This window comes from Cygnus atratus, chromosome 17 (assembly GCF_013377495.2).
Source record: "Cygnus atratus isolate AKBS03 ecotype Queensland, Australia chromosome 17, CAtr_DNAZoo_HiC_assembly, whole genome shotgun sequence".
NCBI classification, from domain to species: domain Eukaryota; kingdom Metazoa; phylum Chordata; class Aves; order Anseriformes; family Anatidae; genus Cygnus; species Cygnus atratus.
Genome location: NC_066378.1, coordinates 12,051,364 through 12,066,653, shown reverse-complemented (window position 1 = coordinate 12,066,653; position 15,290 = coordinate 12,051,364). Strand labels below are relative to the sequence as shown.

The window sequence follows — 15,290 nt, the reverse complement described above, 5'->3', positions numbered from 1 at the left end:
GCTGGGTGATTTCCTCAGCAGGGAGGAGAATCAAGCAAGCCAGATGCTGAGCTCCCCTGCTCATGCCATAATGACTGCACACTGCGTGAAAGAAACCTCTGAAAATTAGGACTGGTACCAGATAAAATACATTAATTTGTTACAGTTTTGTATTTTACCTCAAATCCTCACTCTTACAAGTGATCTGTGCTCTCTTCTCTTAGAGAGGGGACCTGAGAGCCCCAAGCACAGAATTATATGCAAGTGACAGTATTTTCACAGCAGTGCACAAGGCTTTAAGAGTGTAATTCTCATCAGAGTCCTGAAAGATAGTGCAGGTAAACCCTCACACCCTGCGCTGTGTCATTTAGAAGTCTGCATCCCCAAAACTCCGCATTCAGATTTGTAAATCACTGCCTGCCTGCTGGTTCCTGGACGGGCAGTGAAGTCCTGCAGGCGAGGGGCATGCCGCGCTGGGATTTTCCATGGCTGCGCGGTTGTTTACAGCCACACCAAGTGAGCGCGAAATGGGAGTGTTCAGAGCTTGCCGTGTTTTTCACGGCTTTGCACCAACTCTAAAAAACTGCGCTCAGGGCAATGCTGTGAAGAACAAGCCCTCCTGTGTTTTGCCTGGTTTTATAGTGATGGCTTAAAAATATACAGTATTCCGGGACATGGGTGGGGTGGCATAAGGAGATGATCCTGTAAAGATCAACCTTTCTTCAGCCCAAGTTATTACTAGCTTTGGAGCAAACTGTGACTTAGCATGAGATGGTCAGGCTTGTAGGGCCAGAGTATTTGCCCCGTAAGTGGGAACCCAGCAATACCACAGCATCGCTCAGTCTCAGTATTTTGCGTCTGCTCTGCTGGTCTCCAGGCACAGGTAGCAGTGGCAGCATGAGCCACAGGACCCTGCTGAACGACAGCCTTACTGCTTGGCCTCTGAAGTTATGCAAGCTCCAACTGCCTTTGCTAGCTGCCTGTTGATTTTTGCAGATACCGCGGACGTTGGCTTGGATAGGAAGTACTTGCAAGTTCTTCCTATCTGCCAAGTGCTCTGTGGAGTTACTGAAGTTATTTTGAGCCAGGTGTGACCACAAAAAAACCACCACCATGCCTGGGCCCCAGGATGACAGTTTAGCTGGGTGACCACAGATTCGAGCTCCCTCGGAGGGGCTGCCTACAGTTTAAACTTCTTTTGCATCACGGCATGGCTTGGCACTGCTGAGGGTTTTGTTCTGCCCCTGCATTGAGTGTAACAGCTACAGTTCCAGCAGCCTTTGTGCTCCAGGCTGCTTACAGCAAGCTGCAGGTCTCTGCTCTGCAAACTGATGGCACAGCCTTGTTTACTGACAGCAAAAGCAGCTCTTAATCACCGAGTGGCCAAGTCATAGTGCAGGAAATACAGCAGAGCAATTTTCTCTCACACGTGACGTTTTCAAGCCTTCTCCTCGCTAAGAAGTAACTTAAAAATAAATGTTCTTATGTTTTTCAGCAAGGGAAAATGGACAGTAAGAGGTGCCTGTCTCTGCAGTCATCTGCAAGTCCGCTTACACACTGCCACAAAGCCTCCCATATTTTCCAGGTACGTCAACCTCTTTCTCAGTGGTGTTAAGATCTGCAACTTTCACCATGTTCCCCCCTTTTTTTTCCTTTGTATCGTCTCAGTTTCCTCTCCTGGTTTGACTTTCTCACCTCTGCTCCTCCCAAACCACTGGGAATACTCGGCAGCCAGGGTTTCCACAGAGTGAGCCTTCCAGCCCCTGCTCAGCCAAGCTCTGACTGACATCGAGGAGGTTTTCCCTTCGCAAAGCTCTGCGAGGTTGGATGCCGTACCCCTCTGGCAAAGGTGTAGGGAACGCAAATGCAAAGTGTGATGTTGGAAGGCACAGGCAGCTGGCTGTCAGGACGGCTCTCCAAGGCAGAGAGGGGCCTTGGCCCATGCTTTGAGGCAAACTCGTTTGTCCCCTTGCAGCTGGAAATCAAACTAATAGCCATCAGTGCCTGCAGAGCTATGCTGCAGCACACTCGGAGACCTGCGAATACAGAGTGTAAACTAGTCGTTTCTTATCTTCTTGGGTTAAATTATCAATGAGAAGAATGAAAGATGGCACAGCAAGCCCCTGTTTTTTTCATGGTATGTCATCGACATGTAAAACATTACATGTGCGCATTACTTTCAATGTAATTAATTGTTGTCAAGTTTAATGAATTGAGTGACTTGGGGATGTTCTGACACTCACCACAGAGACCTGTGCAGCAGAGAGGGGAAAGATATGGGAAGTTTGTTCCTTTTTCTGCAGGGAGTTCATATTTAAATACTTATCCCCACATTTCCAGGGAGGCAGCATCATAAATAGAATAATCATAAATGTACCCACAAGTTTCTGAGCACTAATTTAATCTGCAAGTCTCCAAACTGTTCTTTGGTGCTAAAACTAAGATGAACATCCAAAACAAAGTGAAAAGTCTCTGCTTGGCCCAGGCTGAAAACGAAGCTTTTGAATTCCTGAGTGTGGGTGGGTTTAACCTCTTTGAAGAGCACAAGTGGTCGATGCATACCCCGAGGCTGCTCCCTCTAAATCGGTGAGGCTGCAGGCTGGGAATATGCAGTGACTGCAGCAGGATTTACCCAGTCTTTGGGCAAAGACATGCAAAGCAGCTTCCTGCAGCGCTGCTTATTTTGGCTGATACGTACCAGCAGCTCTGGGGGCTCAGCACCACGGATAACCTGAGGAAGCCCAGGCCTGTGTCGTGCTGCGCTGTGCTGCACGTACAGCTTGGGCTTCGGGCCCCTGCTGTGCTGCACAGCTCCGTGGCTGCAGGCTGACCCTGGCCAGCTCACAACAAAGGAACCTGCAGGCGAGTCCCACTTCATACCAGCGATTACACCACCTGCGTGGCCTTGCCTTTATCTAGAAGTGCAGAAGGTTCTCATGTGAACATCCTTTCTGTTTGACAGAAAGGACAAGCAGAATTGTTTTCTTTCGAGAAAAGCCTGTAACAGCTTGAATGACCGAAAATGGGCTAACTCTTTACAGAGACCTGGCATGCTGCACGCTGATCAGAGAGCCTTTCAACGCTGAACAACTCCACGTTCCCCGCATCTGAACGGACGTAAGTGTATCTACACTATTTTCTCTTTGTTTTTAGCATTAGCTCTAACAAATAACATTTTAAAAGACACTTTCCAGAGCCAAACACCTTCCTTACTGATGGTACTGAACCAGCACTTCCTGGTGCAGAACACCTCCTGCTCCAGGCCCTGCTCCAGGGATGCTCCTAGGGTCGTCTGGGACGCTGACAATGAGGGCAAATTGTGCATTTTATCCTTTTGGGCTCCATTGTTGCTCCCTTATCAGCTTGCTACAGCTCCTCACGCTGCTGTCTCTGTTCCCTGCAACTGCATCCTCCTGACAGTCCAAGATTTCCGTCCTGCGCGTTTTGTTTCCAAGAGAGAGCTGACAGCCCTTGGTGTCCCTCCACTTTAATCTGCTTTCTGGCTGATGTTAGCTGCTTACTGCCCCATCCTCATCAAAATGCACAAGGAACACTCGATCCTGGATAGAAATAGATTCCCTAGTTCTACTCTGATACCTTTTCTCCCTGAAATACTTCTGAAAGGACTGGATTGCTCCCCCCAGCGGGAAGCAGCCCTCTGAGACCCTCTGCAAGGGGGGCTGCGATGCAGCGTGACGAATCCAAGAACTCTGCCGCAGCAGCAGCGAGCCAGGCCCCAGGAAATCCTCTTCCAGCGCCTGGCCCGCATCAGCAGACAGGCTCGCTATGATTTTGGATATAAGTTTGGACGCCTATTCCGGACAGACTCTCCCCATAAATACTGCCAGATAAACTTTTTCCCAGCCGAGCCCTGCTCCCCACTTTCAGATGGTTCCTCCCAGGCCAGATGCCATATTATCTGGAGCGACTTTTCCCTCCCAGCCTTGTTTTCCTCCTACTCCTGAGCCCTTTGTCTGTCTGCCAAGTGGAACAGCCCTGCCAGGCAGACAGCTGCTCAGCATTGCTGCGCGGGTGCTGCCCTATGGGCCGAGGAGCTGCTTCCAGGCTCGTTCCATCTTTGAGGGGGATGCTGTGCCTGAGAAACGGCGTGTACAGAAAGGAGGGAAAAACTAGCACCTGTAAAGGTCTCAAAAGAGACTGGAAATGTTTAAGATAAAGAGGCCTGAATGCTACTTGGGTTTGCCTTAGAGACAGTGTGGGGAACAAGGCTGCTCTCTCCTGCTCTGGCTGGAGGTCTCCCTGGAGGACCACAGCCCGGCAATGAGAACTTTCCAAGCCCTCAGCCACAAAAGCGCAGGCCTGGAATCTCTCTAATGAGAGTTTTCCTCTTTGCCGTTTGCCAGGCGAGCAAGCACCAGGCACCAATATCAAAACCAGCCAGATTCCAATGAAAACCAGCAAAGAAAATAAGAACAGAAAGGAAATCGGTCTGCTGGTTAGGAACAGGCAAATAAAGGCACGGAGCCCTGCAGCCAGCAGGACAGCCCTGCTGGGAGGGAGAGGCCGGGAGCTGCGCTGAGGCTGTGGCCGCGCAGCGCTCCTCCGCTGCTCGTAGGGACAGCTCACCGCCTAGCCCCACGCTGCAGAGCATCCCGCATCGTCTTCCCAGACAGGCAAGGGCTCCACCCTGCCTGATGCCTTCAGTTTGCCTGCGAGGACTCTCCCTTCTTGCCCTGCGGGCTGGACTCCTGCTTCCCTCCCACTCCCGAGCCCTTGAAGGCCGTGCCAAGGCAGGCGGCGCGGCCCAGGGCGCAGTCAGCTGGCACCGCTGCCCTGCCTCTGCCTCCCGCCCTGTGGGCCCCGGGCGGCAGCACCCCGCCCTTTGGCTGGGGCAGACGAGGTTTGGAGACTTGCTTTCATCCCAGCCCTGTCTGGGAAAGCTCCTGAACCTGCTCGGCAGCTGAGAGTGGAGGGATCCACAGCAAAGCTGGGTGCTGGGCGCCTGAAGTGCTTCCCGTACGCGGGCTGCGACCAGCGGTGTCAGACACCCACGTGCCCAAATCGAGTGGTGCGCAGTAAGTGGGCACGTGACAGCTGGGAGGTCTGCAGGATCTCGTTACCTTCTGGAACCATGCACTGGGGTTAAGCTTTTGGCTTTTGTGGCCTCACAGAAAACCTTCCAAGTGCAAACCAACTGGCAGCAGACCAGTGAGATCTTCCTGAAACAAATGATGGAGGGACACCAACTCCCCTCTCCCTCACAGCCTCATTGCGACATCAAGCTTCGAGCCTGATGGGAGCATCCCCAATCGTTTTGTTATTGGTCATTTGAGCAGAGGAAGTGGAGGAGAGAGTGGAAGCAAAGCCCAGGGCTGGAAAATGGAAATGACTGTGAGGAAAGGAATGTGGAGCTTCACAACAACTTGGGGAGAGGAGAGGAGAGCAGGGAGAAGGGGGAAGGAGGAAAACCCGAGGGTAAATCGCAGCAACACCATTTCAGGTTTTTGCAGAGCGTGGTCCAAAGTCAGTGATGGGCTGTGGTCTCCAGGCAGGCTGTGTGATACTGCCTGCAAACCCCTTCTCCCCATACAAAAGCAGAGAAAGGCTCAGGTTCCCCCATGGTCTCCCTGGAGCAGAGATGCTGTGTGTTATCCCCATGGAGCCACCAGCCAGCCTGGCAGCAGCTGTGCCACCTCAGCGGGGGCTCTCCATGCACAGAGAGCAGGAGGGACAATCCTGGATGTGGAGGATATACAGCCCTGGCAGATGCTCGTCAGAGGAGTGAGCATCGCCTGTAATTTAAATAGTGCAGGCTGAGGCTCGGAGACCTGACAGCAGTCCCACACGGCATGGCTGAGGCAAGGCCCGGTGGAAAGTCCCCAAGGCCCTGAAGGAGCCACTGCCTTCCTGCTGCTGCCCAGAAGAGGGAGGCCACGGCATCCTCCCCTCACCAGGAGCACGCTGGCCTGGGACAGGCTTTTCTCCTGCCAGGGAAGGGAGGAAATGCCAGCGTTGGCTCAAGTCCGCTCTGAGAAGCGGCAAATGGCCAGTGGCATGTGTGTGATTCGGCTGCTGTCCTGCAGCCCCGAGGCCCAAGCTGTGGATGGAGGAATTGAGTCCCCTTCCAAAACCAGCAGGTAGGATCTGTCACCAAGAAAGGCCCCGTCCAAGAGATGCAAGCACGGCGCAGCGCTGGGCGCTCCTGCAGCCTGGCCTCTTGCACTAGGGCAGTGCCGGCAGGTCGTGGAGGCAGCGGCAGGCCCGGATCTGCACTCTGGTTTTGTTGCTCACATCTACGTTTTTATTCACTCCAACTAACTTCAGGGGAGATCTTACCTAGAAGTAATTAAATTGCTTGCACCCTGGTTTATGACTTAACTTGGCCACTCTGGCTAAGCTGATACAGATCTCTGTTTCGTGCCCTGAAATTCACTGCGAATTCAGCAGGCACAATCAATTCTCCTGGCTTATAAATGTGTAACGGGACCTCACGTAAGGAACAAATAAACTAGACCTGGACTTCCAAGGGTAGAGGCCATCAGCTCACTGGCTGCCTTTCTGGCATTTTTAAGGCGTATTAAATATATATATATATAAACAAACACACAAACTAACAAATAAAAAACAACCACTCTCTTAAGACATTTCTCCCTTACACACCAAGGTCTACTGCTTTATGAAAATTACTAAGTTCTGAGGTTTGGGTATCTTCATTTATTGCTGAAATCTTGGCATCATCACTTTTCTGGATTTGGGGAAGAAGAGAATAAAAATCAATATAAAATGATTCACAATGACAGGATTAGATTAGCCTGTTTATCCCAAACCAGCACTTTGGACATCGGAAAGATACTTCCATGCTATGCACAGAATATAAAGGAGTCGATACTTCCCAACCTTGATACAGCTTTCATAAACTCTCCTCCCCTTTTTAAGATTACTGCAGTTAGCATTCAAAGAATCCCGTGAATCTGCTCTTAACTACCAGTCATGCCAATGTAATGAACCAGTGAAACACCCTCTATCGTTTAAGTGGTTAAGTGCCAGGTGCCTAAACAGATAGCAACAAACAAATTTGGCTTATTACAGCACAACTTCTGCTACTCTGAAGAATCCTAAGATGGAGCAACAATTCATATGTTTAATGCTCGCAGAAGTTTTGCTGAAAGGCATTCCAGTGTAAACAACCTATGTGGGTAAGTTCCACAACAGAAAATTAAAGGGAAAAAAAAAAAACAAAGTAGTAGTCAGTTTAATTTATTTAACATTTTTTTTTACCAAAAAAACCTCAATACATAATTTGTGTTCCACAGTTTGTCATTTTTGTGAATATAAATCATTCTCAACACTATTTTATTGCCAGGCACTCACAATTCTGCCACTTTGTATGAGAACGGTTGGCCTGTACAGGTATTGTCTGCTCAAATGGGGAACGCGGGGACATGCGGTGTAACACTGTGCTGTAGGGTGAAGTTTTTAAGGTTGGCAAACCTTTCCCATTAGGATAGGCAACAACAATAACAAAAATAACCATACACGATTCAACTTAAATGTTACATGTCTTTGGAATTTTGTCACGTTGGATTATTAAAGCTGCAGACTGAAGTAGCATTAATAGGGAAGTCCTGCTTTAAAAAAATAGCGTATCCTTACTGCAGAGGTAGTCTCACAGCAGAAGTTATTGCAGGGGTGCAATACAGTCCCTCCACAGGATTGCCAAAAGATGCTGAGGCAAAGAACACCCACCTCAAATAAAATTCAGTATGCTGTGGGACTTTATGTAAGTAATTAATAAATCAAATGCCCTGGCAAATAAAAATGCCATCATGTGCCTGCAACGAATCTGGCATTTTACTGAAGTCAACCTCTCCAAATCAGATAGGTAAATATGCTTGCAGAAACGTCTCTTTATCCTTCCCAGTGCAAATCAAACATAGGAAAACCATTCCTCTGCAGGTGACCTGTCTAATTATGCCCTACGAGCAACTAGGTTCGGAAACACTAGCCAAACTTAGTTCTTATAAAGCTTAACACATGTTGATTCAGCTACTTCACCACTGGAGGAGTTTTTTTTTTTTTTAAATACACCATTTAAATCTGGATGTATTTCTGTGTTGGTTAAGCTAACCGCCTAAGTGCATCGAATCCTTTCCTTTCAGTCTGTCCTCCCAGCACAGCTATCTTTTTTTTTTTCAGGAAAGAAATGCCAGTCTTTTACACGCCCAGCGTGGAATTCTTTGAAAACCTGCAGTGTCAGTTTGTAACACAGCAGACTGAAATTCTGTTTGCTAGTTTTGGCCTCAACTTAAACCTGCCCAGCTCCTATTCTGGAATCTTATCATAGCCTCAAACTTTGTCCCCTCAAAAAATGGTTTGGGACCAATTAAGACATAGTGAAGCAAAGCTGATTAAGAAAGTTCTTACTAGAGGTTTTTACTTATCAGCCAATTCAGCATAAGCTTTTAGAGGTAATTTGCCCTCAGCTGTTCTAATTGCAGCTGAGACACTCCTATTTCCAAGTCTTTTCTTCTCTCCTTCATGTTTTTCTCCTCAAAAAGAGAATTGTTGCCTCTCAAACTGGGTGTACAACCTAAGCAGCAAAGGAGGCCAACACTGCTCTCGGCTGTCTGAAGCGTCAGCCCCGGAGGTTTCCCATGTCTCATTCTGCACTCATGCATGTTTGTGGTTGCATTACTTCATTACTTCTGCCAACTTTGTCAGCCTTTACCATGAGATTCTGCGACACAGAACCATGCAGCTACCAGTACATGACCAAAACGCTTCTTTCTCAGCATTCATTTTTAAGCCTGTATTGACCATAGAAACTACCAGAAGTATTTTGCTGCTATTTGCAGCTGGACGCTTCTTACAATGACTCTCCAGTCACTGGACTTTGCAAACCACGTAATTCTGGAAAAAATTGTATGGGCACAGTCCATCCCAGCATGAGCAAAAGGGGAAGGACAAAGCTGGTGTGACAGCTGCTGGAAGCTTAATAAGCTAAATTAGAAACAGACAATTCAATGAAATTCTCATCCATCTCTAACTTAGATCCAAAGATACGTGTTTTTATCTGGCAATTAAAAATGTGCACCATTTTCCAAAGGTATAGAAATTCCATTACCTCTGTTTCGCACATTTACGCATTACAGGAAGCTCAAAACTTTCCCAGGAAACAATCTACAAGAGCAGCATCTTTTCTACTGCCAAATTATCCCTCTTTTCTAGAGTGCTTTTAAGACAGTTAATATTTAATATGGATATAGTAATCAACCTTTTACATGTTAGGCTAGTGGGCAGGTTCTGTTGCTGATGTATTTAATTACCTAGAACTCTTCTTGTAGGAGCTCACTGAGTGCATAATTTGAGATACCAGTAGGTGGAAGAAAACTGAAATTTACCTAGGACTGAAGCTTAAGATCTGAAATGCACTGAAAAGACTAAAGAAAAACAAAATATGTTTCTTTCTGATACAGGCACTAAAAGCGAATAGTACAAGTCAACTGGAAGGTAATGGGAACCAATTTCTTGCAAAAAAATGCATTATACACTAAAAATATCAAATAAAAACACACAGCATGAAAAGGACCGTGGAAGACAGACAACTGATAGTTTTGAAAAAAATGATGACAACGTATAAACATCTACAACGTATGCAGACATCCCTTGGAAGTTTTATATATGCTATATATATTTCAAAGTACACACAAATGGCCTATTTGGCAAGTTGAGAAAATAGGAATACATCTTGGGAAGGTCATGAAGAAAAAAAAACACACAAAGGAAAACAAGAGTTATTTACATTCATTAATTCAGTAGCCTTTAACATCTCTATATACATACATATTCTTTCTATATATGTACAGACTGCAATAGGATCTGAACGAAGCTTATTCCAAACGCAAAAGAAAAATACAAAAACCCCTTGATAATTCACTTGACAAATGTTTACAGGTTGCAGAGCTTTCTTCATTTACAAAGAAAATACCACACATCGAGTAGACAACTAGCATCTTTGGGGAACTTTAAGTCCTTACGAGAAGTGTATATTCCTAACGCACCACACAGCAATTGGAAAAAATCCGAAAACTTGCTGTGCAGAGTGGGTTTTTAGGGGGTTATAACTGCATTTGCTGTGTCAGACACATCTTAAGTATGAAACTGGTTAACAAGTCAATATTCAGTAGCTGTCAAGGGACGTTTAAAAAAAAAGAAAACCCAAGTTTTTTTATCCCTTCATTTCTCAAGTCAACTTAAAGAAGTATCCTCCCCTTCTACAGCATGCTTCCAGAACTCACCCAGTACAGGAATTACCACCAGCATCTTACATTTAGGCTTGCCTCTGTTATCAGAAGCATCTATCCTTTATACATTTAACATCCATTTCAGATGCTGATTTTTGTGAAACAGTTCTGATGTTCCAGAAGTAACAAAGATATAGATACAATTCTAGCCTTATAATTTATATGACGTGACAATTAGTCTCTCCTTTTTCCTCCCTTTGAGGATGCTTTTCTTACAGGCAGTGCTGCAAGATGTTAACACATAGCTGTCCTTATCTCATCCATAGTGCTATTCATAGTCCTTTTCTTCCCCAAGTCTTACCAGCAGTTAATACAAAGACATATTAGCAAATAACAATTTAAAAGATCTAGCATGATTCTTTAAGAGAATGTTTCTGTAGCTTGAAGACCATCCTTCTTTGATGTTAACCTTTGGGATGTTGCAACACTCTGGACTGTGGATGCAGCTGTGTTAGTAACAGAATGACAGAGCCAAGGAATTGATAGTGGCAAGTGGGAGAGAACATGCAAAGAAGAGCAAGTAGGGGGAACCCGTTACTGGAATAGGAACAATTCTTACAGCTCTTTTAGTATGGTTTTATTTTTTCCTCCAGGTAACACAAGCCTATGGGAAATTTAAGAGGGATGAATGAACAGTATACACCTTCAAATCCTGAAATTAAGTGGTGGTGTTTAGTTATCAATACAGGTAACATCCAGTTAGTTGTTGCTCAACCCAACCACCAAACTTAACATAATCGGGTGAGAAGAGCACTCAGGAGCTGAAGTGTACTTAAATAACCACTCGTTACAAGAATTGCTATTTCATAGAATCAGAGAATAGTTTGGGTTGGAGGTTGGAAGTGGCCTTTAAAGATCTAGTCCACCCCGCTGCTGCCAGCAGGGACATCTTGTGAATTTACTACTCCATTTTACTGAGGATTAAGATGGAAAATACCATGTCACCCTCAGAGTACAGAAGTTATTTCTACATTGATTAAAAAACAACTGAAGTCCACATACACAGCTTGCTGTTACTAGCAATTTGGTTCACTATCTGTTGCAATAGTAATCTGTCAACATACTTCTCAAAATCCCATTGCTTTTCCTGGAATGGATGCCAAATACATCCAATGGTGGGTACATAACACATGAACATCCTCCCCCACACCCTGTCTGTGGTCTTGAGTTTTCCAATGCATAATCAGCTTCTACTGATATCACAGCATTCAGGCAAGCTTCCCTTCGCTACCAGAGGATTAAAAAAAACCTCAAGACACACCTACCACCTGCATTACAAGTATTTTATAAAGACATAGCAGGTGCTAGAGCAATAGCATGCATGCCAATTTATTCTGGATCTGTATTTCCAGTTAGTCAGAACTGTGTGCAAGAACAATCCCCCGACCATTTCAAGTCGTGGAGCTGAGGAGAGCAGGCTGAGTGCCTTCCCCAACAAGCACGTGCACCATTACTACATGGGGGTGCTGGCACTGGTAGCGCTAACAGAGCCTCAAGTGAAATAATCCATGCAAGGGAGCTCACTTTAGCCTGAAGTGATGGAACTTCTGGCCCCATTACTTACGGAAAAACTCTGTGACACTTGACTCTGGCTCCCTGAAGGTTTACAAAATGACATGCTACGATGAATTGCTGCTCTGGCAGGAGACCCTTATTTAAAATTTGCATCAAGGTTTAAATACAGTTTACCTCTTGCCTCACTAATGAGTTCAACTGAAATATTTGGACTGCAAGACAGAAGCCTGGCTAAAGCAGACCAGAACATGCCAAGTCCTGTAAATTCCAATTGTAAAGACTTGTTAGTTTTTTTTTTTTTGGAATACAGTGATTGCCTAAACAAGACTCCACTTCTTGTTAGTACAATAACTTTTATTTGACATCTACAAGATCATTATCTTGTAGTTTTTTTTGGACAGGTTTATACAATCTCAATTTTTCAATAGTGCAACCTGTGCAAGCAAGAAATGACAAACATTGTCCTTCACTTTCTTATAAACATCTACTATTATAGGCAAAACAAAACTTACCCATATTATAGATAAGTGACTATTCACATTTGTACATTACAATTTCTTTTAAACAGCTCCAGATAAACTCTACAATGTCTTACAACATATTAAACAGTATTCAAGTTACTGGGTAACAGAAACAGCACATACAGCGGAACCCTCAAGTGTTTCCCATTCTCTAATTTACAGCTCAAGTAAGGTTTCATCTTACAAGTGACAAATTAAATTACATTAATGAAGTAAAAAATATAAGATTGTATGCGAGATGGAAGTGAATTTGCACTTAAGTTTCCATAACCACCTCGGATTAAGGAAATGTTTCAATTTAAGGAAAAATAGGCATCCAGCCATCTTTGCAGTACACATTAGGAATACCATTAATACATTAAAAATGAACTAATTTTAATTTAAGATGTTTATCACAAAAAGAACATGTTGTAGACTCAAATATATAACCCCCAGGAGAGAACCAGAAAAAATGCAACACCTGGGTATAAACACTATAAAAATGCAATAACCAATGCTGTACAACTAAGATTGTGTTTCTCTCTGAATTCCTGTCTCGTGTATTTATCCTGTCCATGCCCGTTTCCAAAGACATGCACTGTCAAACAGAAACTGGGAAGGAACCTGAATGCATGATGTGCAACCTCTAGGTTTCATGCTTTTATAAACTTATAAATTGAAGAGAAAAACCCAATATATATTTTCTATATATATACTCAGTACATGCATTCAAGGATATCTCCCACAGCAATGGCATTGATGCACTGCGTTAAACCCTGAGCACTGTATGACAAGATAAAAATAAAGCCTACTTGGGGACTTTCAAGCATTTTCAAACAAATTGTGGTTTGTAGCTTAAAAGGCCAAAAGTAAAAGCAAACAGGAAGCACTACAGAGAGCATAAGGAAAGACAGATGCACCACCATGAACAACTGCTGGCTTTCAGTTCTACCAACCTTTTTAGATCTCTTTATTTCCCAAAGTATTTGAGAGCACACAACTGAACTGAAAAAGTTATATTTCTTTGGAATCTGTCCCTGATTTTTATGCAAGTGATATGCTTTTACAGCCTTTTCCTCAAACACCAAAGTCAACACCTGTAGTTTGTCCTCTTATGCATTGTTGAAATTGGTGATGCTTTGTGGGTGATGCTGCTGCCATATCTGCTGCTGTTGAACTGCAAGCTGTTGAGACTGGTCTGACGTCGACAGGAGGTTTACAAGGGGCGATACACAATTTGCAGGAATGATCAAGCCTGAAAACAGCAAGAAATCAGTTGTTTCACAAGCATACAATTTTGTTCCTTAAAACTTCAGGCCAAAGGCTGATGATTCCACCATTTAATTTAGGCAACACAACGGTGCCTGTTTCTAACATCAATCTAACCAAGCACAGCTACAAGCTTTGCCACGTAAAGCCAGAATTCAGCTGTTGCTGCTTTTTAGTCTCAAAGAAATTACAACAGCATGAAAATTGAAACACAGAACACCTAGCTTCAACATCTTATAAAACTGGCACTATTGTGACTTTACAGATAATGGAAAGTCAACATTTGGAAAAAAAAAAAAAAAAAGGAGATTTCAGGCTCTAGGGTATCTATGCTATGAGAGCTTCCCTAAACGGTTTAGCAACAAGACATTACACACTTATCTCAAAGTCACTCTGAGCTACTGGTTACATGTGCTCAAAAACCATGAAGGCAACCATTTCAAGGGCTGTTACTTGTGAGAAATGGAAAAAAGTTGAGCCCTTATTGTTTCAAAGGCAGGCTGGCTGGAACATGCTGAATTTTGGTGCTTGTGAATGAAAAGAACTGAGAGAATAAATGTTCCAAAGCCTGTCTTGAAAAAGATTCTTCCTTCTTTAACTTGAGTCCAAACAGTGTTTGTAACCCCAAATCCACATTTTAATAGTACCTTCTGCCCCTCTTCAACATACACACAAATAAGCCTTTTCTCTTGTAAGCATCTTCATAAAAAAATCTCCTACATGGCTCTCAGAGGGACTTGTAAGTTACAGCCACCTTCTACCTCAAAATGGAAATAAAGGAGCAGACAAGCCACTTACCTACGATCCTCTGACCGTCTTCTGTTCTTAGACGAACTATTTGCATTTTCACATTTGTACCACTCACAGAGGCTAGAACGCCTTCTACTTTTGTCCAGACGCTCAATACTGAACCACACAAGACATAGTAAGTTCGACAGCGGAGTCCCACTTCACAAACTAATCCCAGGCCTGCCTTCTTACAATTGCCTCTCCTAGAGGAAAGAGGAGGAAAAAAAGCTTTCAAACCAAAGTTCAGTTAAAAATAAGCCTTGCAGTTATTCAATATTATTCAGAGTTAAATAAGTGCTCCAAGTATACAGTAAATGGAGGATACTTTATCCACAGCCACAGAATGCTTCTGCTGGGAAAGTTTTGAGAAGTTTTTGCCTATTTATAACCTCATCTTCACAATGTACCGTTTTAAATCAAAGATACTACTCATTTACATGCACTAAATCTGTTACATATGAAACCAGTACCTGATCAGCAAGTTTCAGAAGTTCTGATATTAACCTGAATGCTTTGCCATAGTGCTGTTCCTCTGGAATGAGGACATCAGCTGCTGAGTTCAGACACTGCTAGAAGAGGTAGCATGAGAGCAGCTGTTGCTGAACAACTGTTTTGTCTCTACATGAAGTATGAATATTCCTCCCCTCCCCCAAATAATACCTGAACTATTCTACCACAAACAAGGTCTCACAAAGACAGAACACCACAAATGATAAAGCAGTTCAGGTAAAACAGCTGAAGAAAGCATCTATCTGCATACAAATACTAACCAATAAGCATGTGTGCAGGTGTCTGCAGAAGAATTGTACTGCTCTAACCAGTGTGGTAGAGCATCTTCAGAAGGTACCTGGAGAAGTAATTCAAAGCAGAATTAGTAAGACTGATAAGTAAAACACATCAAGACTATAATAGAACAAATCCAATTTGTTCATTATTATGAGAAAATGGGGAGCACCAGTGGTGAAAAGGGTAC

The 15,290-nt window shown here is 44.2% G+C and overlaps 1 protein-coding gene across 3 annotated transcripts in view; it reads right to left on the bottom strand.

Moving 5' to 3' along the window:
- Positions 1-7,183: 7,183 nt before the first annotated feature.
- SBNO1 (strawberry notch homolog 1) overlaps positions 7,184-15,290 on the bottom strand; it is a 35,890-nt gene continuing 27,783 nt past the window's right edge. For all 3 annotated transcript variants that reach the window (XM_035564983.2, XM_035564982.2, XM_035564984.2), the window contains 3 exons: positions 15,088-15,164; positions 14,327-14,520; positions 7,184-13,514 (listed from right to left, as the gene is read on the bottom strand). In XM_035564983.2, the coding sequence (XP_035420876.1) occupies positions 13,372-13,514; positions 14,327-14,520; positions 15,088-15,164 (414 nt within the window). In that variant the 3' untranslated portion in view covers positions 7,184-13,371. The remainder of the gene's footprint in view (positions 13,515-14,326; positions 14,521-15,087; positions 15,165-15,290) is intronic.